At 54.4% G+C, this 8,512-nt stretch overlaps 1 protein-coding gene across 1 annotated transcript; it reads right to left on the bottom strand.

The window, feature by feature from the left end:
* Nucleotides 1–3,357: 3,357 nt before the first annotated feature.
* Nucleotides 3,358–7,248, bottom strand: FZD8 (frizzled class receptor 8). Its single transcript, XM_043883576.1, has one exon. The coding sequence runs from the start codon at nt 6,542–6,544 to the stop codon at nt 4,469–4,471; it is 2,076 nt and encodes a 691-aa protein (XP_043739511.1). The 5' UTR covers nt 6,545–7,248; the 3' UTR covers nt 3,358–4,468.
* Nucleotides 7,249–8,512: the final 1,264 nt, after the last annotated feature.

Genomic DNA, 8,512 nt, shown 5'->3' on the forward strand with positions numbered 1-8,512 from the left:
CCGTCTGCACACCCTTTCAAGATGGTCTTCACAGTTTATTCTTTCTCCCATTAAGTTTTGGTGCGGTGACTCTTTGGTGAGCAGTTCATTCTTGCAATAAAAACAATGCAGAAGATAACTTTTATTTTTAGTTAAAAGAAAATTAAAAAAAACAAAACCACTCCCCCCCCCCCCCCCGCCCCGCACCCGCCCCTCCTATCTTCTGGCCACATAGCATGTGGGAACATTAGTTCCCCAACCAGGGATCAAACTTGTGCCCCCTACAATGGAAGTGCAGCATCTTAACCACTGGACCACCAGGGAGGTCCCAAAAGATAATTTTAAAAAGAGACATATTGTTGGATTTCAACCCAGTTTATTTAGATTTTTAACATAACTGTTGTATTGAGGGTTTAATTCAAGTGAGGTCTCGTGAGGCCTGAAACAGATGCAGCTTGGGGATCTTTTTCTCGAGAGAAAGAGTTAAAAATTATAAATACAGAGAGCTGCAGGCCCTCTGTGCAGGGGTCAGGTCGGCACTGCGTGGGGGCTCAGTGTTTGAAAGAATTGAAGTGAGGCAACCTGCCCATCCTTTGGTTCTGGAGCTTTGCAGTACCGCCAGGTGGCAGTATTGTACCAAATGTGAGAAAGCGACCACCAGGGAAGCTGTGCACCGAATCTCAGGGGGACATCTGTACCTGTGCTTTGAATCCCATCCTATGCTCACAACTGCTTAAGGCTCCATGTGTGACATTTCTCTTGGCAAAACGATCTGGTTTCCTTCCTTCAAACTCTGAAGGTTTACTGAAACCTTCAAGGTCGTCCATGCAGGTGACATCAACACCAGTATCACTGTCATGGTGACAGAGTTTGCTCCTTAAGCTTCTAATACACTTCCCCCTCTGTCTTATGGTAATTTCAAGTTGCATTTATGATAAAGCAAAAAGTGTTTTCCATAACTTCTTCCCAAATAATTTTAAGGAGCTTTGGCTCTTCTAATGCTTTTAACCATATTAGACTTTATTTACATCAATCTTCTAGCCATACAGTAACCATATCCCATCCCTGTCCCAGTATATTTGACATGGTTTTCAGACACTCACACTTGCTCCATGCTCTGGCAAGGGATTCAGTCTATTCATCTAATGCAAATGGTCAAATGCTCTTCCTTTCTTTTCCCATCCCTCAAACCTATTTTTTGTTTCTTTTTTATCCCATTAATAGATACCAGTTGGGTATTGGCAACTTTGTGACTCAAGTTTTAGGTTTAAAGGCAAAGAAGTAGCTCAGTCTCTAAAACAGTCTCTCCTGAGAGCTGGCCTCAGAATGCCAATGGGGTTTTCTGTTTATTAAACTTGTTTATATCAAGCACATTTATAGCCATTTTGTAAAAGTTATCAAGTACAGCATCTTACAAAGCTATATTGAAGAATAAAGAAAAAAACTCCCAAGCTGAACATTTCACACTGTTACATACTTGAAAATATGTCAGTGAGAATCCTGCTAAACTCAGAAACCAATATGTTAACTAGAATTTTTTAAAAGTTTTTTTTTTTTTAAAATCTGGACCAAATTATTTATTGAATTTGTTACAATATTGTTCCTATTTTGTATTTTTTTGGCCACAAGGCATGTGGGATCTTAGCTCTTCCACCAGGCATTGAACTCTCACCTACTGCATTGAAAGGTGAATCTTAACCACTAGACCACCAGGGGAGTCCCTCTAACCTGTCTTTTAACTTGCTCTTTATCCCACATATGTGGGAAAGACTATGGGAACTGCCTTCAAAACTTTAAAACTGACAATGTGAGTTGATGGCTGGGTTATGTATAAAGAGTACATGAGAGTCACCCTCATGGATTACATGCATGCCTCTCATTGGCATCCAAGTTACAAAATAGGAACTCTTTAATATAAACTGCAGCAGGAGGAGATTTTACAGTGGTTCTGACTTTAAAAAAATAAAATCAGCGTGATAGCTAAAGTAGATGTTCTGACTGTATATCTACTTTTAAAAATCCAATTAACACCAAGAGTGACTGGAAAGGATTTACAAAATGTTTCTACCAAGAAACTCTTCTTAAAAGCTTCTTACATGAGAAAGATCAGTCAAAGTAGTTTCCATCCTATTCATTAAAAGAAAAAATTTCGAACCACTAAATATTCCTATTAGGAAAAGAGAACAAACTTCTTTGCTGGCTGCAGAAGTCCCCACCCAGCCCACAACGTTTGATGCCCCCCATCATTAGCAGGGTAGCTGCCCATTTCTTATCTTGATTGACAGGTTAATACGGGTCCTGGGGCTATCTTTTCAGCAGGAACACACAACCTTACCAATTACTTTTAAATTATTGCTAATCTGTCAGAAAATAACAAGCATGGGGAATAAAAATATCTGAAAAAGAGAAATGTTGGTTGAAGAAGCTTTTACTTCCGGTGTTTGAAAAGGTTCGGTTCAGAAAACTTGCCAGAATTCAGTCAATAGAATTTAGGCACTGAAGGTTTTTTTTTTTTTTTTTTTAAGAAAAACTTGTAGTTTATAATAGTTCATTGGTTCAATTAGGAGCGAAAAAGAAGGGAGTTTTGTAATGCAATTGTCCAGCAAAGGAAAACGCTTGAAATTGGGGGATTATGTGCACAGACCACCTGTAGGGCATTCAGAGCCCTTTTCTATAAAGCTTCAACTCATGCCTAGCTGCCTGCAGGCTGGCTAACAATGCCGGGAAAAGCTGTTTAAAAGGCTGCGGGCACTTGTGCCTCTGGTCTTCACTAACTGTTACAAGTCTTCCTCTCCCTGGCTCTCTCTCCTTTTTAAAGTAAAAGTCCCACATCCCTTTCATGGAAGAACTTTAAGGCTCCGCGGTGGCCAATTGGTCTGCACGAAGAGGAGCCCGGCCGCAGGGAAAGAAACTTCAGACTATACAGCACATTTGGAGAGGAGAAAAGATCAAAGTTTTTCCAACTCAAAGGACCAAGTTCCCTACAGATTAACCCTATTCATTTGGCTCCTCTTAAAGGAATGATGTGCTGAGGCACTGGGCAGACAGGTAAAAAGTTCAACAATTGCCAAAGCATTCTTCTGCTAATTCAACAGCCTTCTGCTCAAATAAATTAGCTTAGTCTTGACAGAGGAACAATAGCTTTTTTCTCTAGGAAAAGAAGCACATTTGATATACACAAGCCTGGAAGGTTATTAAGATGTTAACCCGTTAGTTTAATCCATTAAAGAGTGCCTGTTCCACCACCGGATTGTCAAGTGACTTACACTGTACAGTGTGATCGATGGCTGAAAACATTAACCTCTACCCTTTCAGCAGTGTGTTAGGTCCTGGAGGAGCAGGTGCTTTCAAAATCACGGAGGACGCGAGAAATGAGTGTGGGGTTTGAAGCCTTTAGTGATATTATACAAGATAAATAACAAGGCCGGAGTGGAACTGTGCCTTGCAAAAGTTCCATTTACATCGACTAAGGTGAGTGGTGTCCATGGATCAGAAAAGAGCTATCATTAAAAACACCATCTTTTCGGAAAGGTGCAAAAACCCCAATTTTGATTTCAGTTTAACAGTGATATTTACTTTGCTAACAACTTAGGAACTCGAGTTTAACAGGTCATTTTTCTTCATGCCTAAGGTCAGTGTACATAATGAGAAACCAGAAAACGTCCGTGTTTCGGAGGAGGGGCCCTCCACAAGCACTTTCAAGGTAACAGTTTAGAAGAGGCAGGGGGAGAGGGCGACGGTTAAGTCATTTATCAAAAGTCATTTTATTGACAAAATAGAATACTTATATTTGTTCTTACAGGGGTGGCCTCTAAACTTTTTACAGAAAATGTACAGACTGTATATCTTTGGGTATGTACATATTTTACACATTTTTACAATTTAACAAATAATTATATTTATAAATACATCCTCTAATGTAAGAAACCCGTATTTACTTGGGGTGTATAATTAAGACATTTCTTGTTTGTTTACTTAAGGCATTTGCCTGGTCATTAAGAATACCCAAACCGTGCAATCCCGTTAGGTCGCGCTCATCCCGCCTCTAGGACGTGTTAGGAGTAAGAGTTTACGTAGCAGAGTCGAGGGAGAAAACTTAGGTCCCTCGGGTGAAATCTGTAGGTCTGGCTTCAAGCTCAGCAAAGGGCAACCAGCGAGGGCTCCAAACCTTGGGTCTAGGAAACGCAGCCGCGGGGCTCACCCTCCCCCACCCTGCCAACAGAAATGAACGCCTGGCGGGAGAAACTCCACGCCCGTCGGTAGTGGAAAGGGGGGTGGGTCTGGGAGGCTTCAATGCCAGGTACTTTGTTCTAAGCGAGTCCCAGCTAATGGATACCATTAAGAGTTCATTATGATGCTAATAGCAATCAACACGGTGAAGGGGTGGAAACCTCTGCCTTCGAGTGTCCTCCTCCCAGCCCCCCACCCCCCGCAGCACTCCGTCTCCTCGCCCCCTCCCCACCCCTCGCGGGCGCACCCTCCCCTTCGCTCAGACCTGGGACAATGGCATCTGCTTTGGATAAGACACCGAGCTGGCCGTGCCAGATCGCCACGTCAGGCCGGTGCTGACGTCGCTGTAGAGGGAGCCCGCCCCGCCGGCCCCCGGTCCCCCTCCCCCGCCGGCCCCCAGCCCCCCGCCCCCCGGGCCGCCGCCCGCCGCGCCCGCGCCCGCCGCGCCCGCGCCCTTGCTGGCCCAGCAGCAGCGGGTGCATAGCGCGCGCCACGACTCGAGCGTCTTGCCGGACCAGACCCATACGCCCGAGGTGATGCCCACTACCAGGCACATGAAGTACTTGAGCATGAAGACCGCGTAGTCAGGCCGGCGCGCCTGGTCGGGCTGTAGATCCCGCAGGCACGGGCAGTTGTGCGTGGCCTCCCAGCGCGGGCGGTTGTGCTGCTCGTAGAAGAGGCAGGCGACCACCACGGCGGCGGGCACGGTGTAGAGCACGGTGAAGAGGCCCAGGCGGATCATGAGCTTCTCCAGCTTGTGCGTCTTGGTGGGACCACCCTGCTGCTTGATGACCGAGCGGATGCGGAAGAGCGACACGAAGCCGGCCAGCAGGAACATGGTGCCGATGAAGAGGTAGATGACCAGCGGCGCCAGCACGAAGCCGCGCAGGTTGTCCAGGCTCTGGTTGCCTACGTAGCAGATGCCTGCCACCGGGTCGCCGTCCACCGAGCTGAGTGCCAGCACGGCGATAGACTTGACGCTGGGCACGAGCCACGCGGCCAGGTGGAAGTACTGCGAGTAGCCGGCGATGGCCTCATTGCCCCATTTCATGCCCGCCGCCAGGAACCACGTGAGCGACAGGATCACCCACCAGATGGAGCTGGCCATGCCGAAGAAGTAGACCAGCAGGAAGACCACGGTGCAGAGTGCCGGGCCGGTGGTCTCGTAGCGCACGTGCTGCTCCACGGCGCCCAGCTCCTCATACTCGCCGCGCCCACCCGGCCCCCCAGCGCCGGCTCCCGCCGCACCCGCGCCCGCCGCCGCGCTCCCCGCGCCCCCGGCCCCGCCCGCAGCCCCAGCGCCGCCGCTGCATGCCACCTTCTCGTGGCCCGCCACCAGGCGCACCAGGTAGCCGACAGACACGAAAAGGTAGCAGGCCGAGAGGAATATGATGGGCCGTTCCGGGTACTTGAAGCGCTCCATGTCTATGAGGAAGGTGGAGACGGTGGCGAAGGTGGACACGAAGCATAGTACAGACCATAGGCCTATCCAGAAGACGGTGAAGGCGCGCTCGTCCTGGCTGAAGAACGGGTTGTGGCAGGGCAACGCGCAGTTGGCGATCTGGCCCGTCTTGACGCGGTTGTAGAGAGGGTGCCGCTCGCTGGACACGCTCACCATGGGCGCGCGGCACTGGCATCCCGGCTCGCAGGGCGCCGCGCCGCCGCCAGGGGGCCGCGCCTTCCCGCCGCCGCCACCGCCGCCGCCGCCGCCGCCGCGTGCAGGGGGCGCAGCCGCGTCCCCGCCGCCGCCCCTGCCGCGGGACGGGGGCCGGGCCCCGGGTGGGCGGCCGTGGCCGCTGCCAGAGGGCGGCTGCTCACCGGGGGGCGGCGGCGGCGGGCGGCGCGGCGGGCTGGGCGCGGCCGTGGTGAGGTCGGTGCGGTTGTAGTCCATGCACAGCGTGTCGGGGTTGCCCTGCTCAGGCAGCCGGTCGCAGCGCATGCGGTCGGGCCAGGCGAAGCCGTACTGGCGCATGAGGGGCGCGCAGCCGGCCTTGGCGCGCTCGCACACCGAGCGGCAGGGAGGCAGGGGTTTCTTGTAGTCCTCTAAGCAGATGGGCGTGTACATGCTGCACAGGAAGAACTTGAGGTCGGGCGAGCACTGGATCTCCACCAGCGGCCAGAACTGGTGCACCTCCAGGCCCGCCTCGTCCTGCGTGTCGTGGTTGAACTGGTTGGGCATATAGGTGTAGTTGTAGCCGATGCCCTTGCACAGCGGCACGGTGATCTCCTGGCACGCCAGTTCCTTGGCCGAGGCGGCCGCCGCACCGCTCGAGCGCTGCAGCAGCGCCAGGGCGGCCAGCAAAGAGGTCACTTCCAACAGGTAACCCCACTCCATGCTGCGCGCCTCGGCCCCGCGCCTTCGCCCTCCGGGCGGCGCGCGGAGGGGCGCCAGGGGCTCCTGCGAGAGCGCCGGGCTCTCTCCTGCCTCTCTCGGGAGGGGTTCTGCCAATAGCCTAGTCCCTTTCTCGAGATGCGTCCTCTTGGAGCTGCGGGAGACGAGGGTGGCCGCCGAAGGGCACCGTGGTCCCAGGGTCTGCCCCGCTCACTCCCGCCGGGCTCAGCCCTCGCGGGACAGAGTGGCCGGCCCCCGGCTCATCTCTCCCTCCCTCGGTCGCTTTCTCCGCGCGCGCCGGTGACTCTGCCGGACACTGAGGGCGGCGGCGCAGCAAGTTTCTTCTCGGGCCGCGGTGCGCAGTCAAGATGGCTGGGCCAGGCCGCTCTGAGCCGGGTCAGCCCCTGCAGCCCCCTTTCGGTGTCCCGGGGCTCATGCTCGCCCCCAAGGCCGCGCGGCTGCTGCCGGGGTTACGGGCCCGCCTCCGCCGAGGCCACGGCCCTCAGTCCCCGGCGTCTGTCCGTCGGTCAGCAGCCGGGATGACGGGCCCCGCCTCCGGTGGAAGTCGCGCTCCGGCCGGCACTGGGGCGAGGTGTCGGTGGTTCCCTTCTCGCTGAACTCACGGAGGCAAATCCAGGCCGGAAGGCGGAGCAGACACCTGAGCGGCGCGCCCGCGCTCCGCCGCCGCCGCCGCCACCGCCGCCGCCGCCGCCGCCGCCACCGCCACCTCCTCGGCGGGAGCAGTGTCCCTCGCCAACTTCCCGCTCCGGCCCCGCTACGCCCAGGCCGGCTCATGAATATTTATACGGCTCGGACTCCGTCTCCGCCCGCGGCCGGCGCGCCAATCCCGGGCTCGGGGCGGAGTCTGCGCGCTCTCCAGGCCCCGCCTTCCTGGGGCGGACCCGCTTGTCCCCTCGGCAGTGCGCGCTGTCTGCGGCTGGAGTTTGGATAACCTTGGGGTTGACCGCAGAGACGGGTTTTGCCACGAACGTCCCCGCGGCGCTCTGTGGGGCTGAGGTCGGGGTTGCTTCACCCCGAGTCTGCGCTTGGGAACTGGGGAAGATTCTTTATGCAGCACGCGCTTTCAGAGGCCAGTTTCGAACTAGTCAAGCCCCTGCTTCCTACGCTCCCCGAATGTGGGCAACCTGCTGGCGAGGGGACCCCGCGCCCCTCAGCCAGCCGGCGCGTGCGCCGGGGCTTTGCGGGGGAACGGGAAAGCGGCGCCCTTCTTGGGATTGTCAGAACGACGGTCTTGGAGGCTTGGGGATGTGGGAGGAATGGAATGACTGCAGTTCATTCTAGATGGTGGGGCTGGACAGGGGTCAGCCGGGGAACAGGTACCCGGGAGCCCAAGGGCGCGCGCGCGAGGGACGTGGGCACCCGGGCGGGCGGGAAGAAGGGTCTCCTCTTGCCTCAGCTGAGGGACGTGAGGCAGCGTTAGTTTCCCTACCTGGAGAGTGGGGTTCAGATCTCAAAGGGGGTTAGTTCAGATCTCAAAGGGGGTTCTGCTAATTAGGCTAGGTAAGATATATAAAGCATCCGGACATATATAAAGAGCTCCCTTAAGAGATATAATTCCCTTTCTTCTTTAAAAAAGAAAAACAGAAAGGGAGAAAGAAGAACTTATAGGATAGGCTGGAAACTCTGTGGCTGGATTCTCCCTTTTAGCCTCGCGCTTTTGGAACGTATGTGCGTCTCTCCAAAGTTGACATGTTTTTGCCAGAGCCTCCTCCTCCCCGTGGGAGGCGGCGCCGGGCCCTGGCGCGGACGCGCGGACACGTCTCCGCGGTGTTCCCGGGGCCGAGCGGCTGGGGACGCGGCCAGCGAGCGAGGCCCCCGCCAGCTCGTAGCCACCTTCGACGGGGAGGGGCCCGAGGGGCGGGCGGCCTGGCAGGTTCATTTACGCTTGTTAAGACGTCCCAGGGGGTTGTCTTTCTCCGAGAATGGAGTGTTTATTTTTTAATTGATGTG

The sequence above is a fragment of the Cervus elaphus genome, chromosome 23, assembly GCF_910594005.1.
Source record: "Cervus elaphus chromosome 23, mCerEla1.1, whole genome shotgun sequence".
Classification (NCBI taxonomy): domain Eukaryota; kingdom Metazoa; phylum Chordata; class Mammalia; order Artiodactyla; family Cervidae; genus Cervus; species Cervus elaphus.

Bases quoted from the DNA above. Each gene is read 5' to 3' on its own strand.
- FZD8 (XM_043883576.1), bottom strand. From the start codon at position 6,544: ATGGAGTGGGGTTACCTGTTGGAAGTGACCTCTTTGCTGGCCGCCCTG.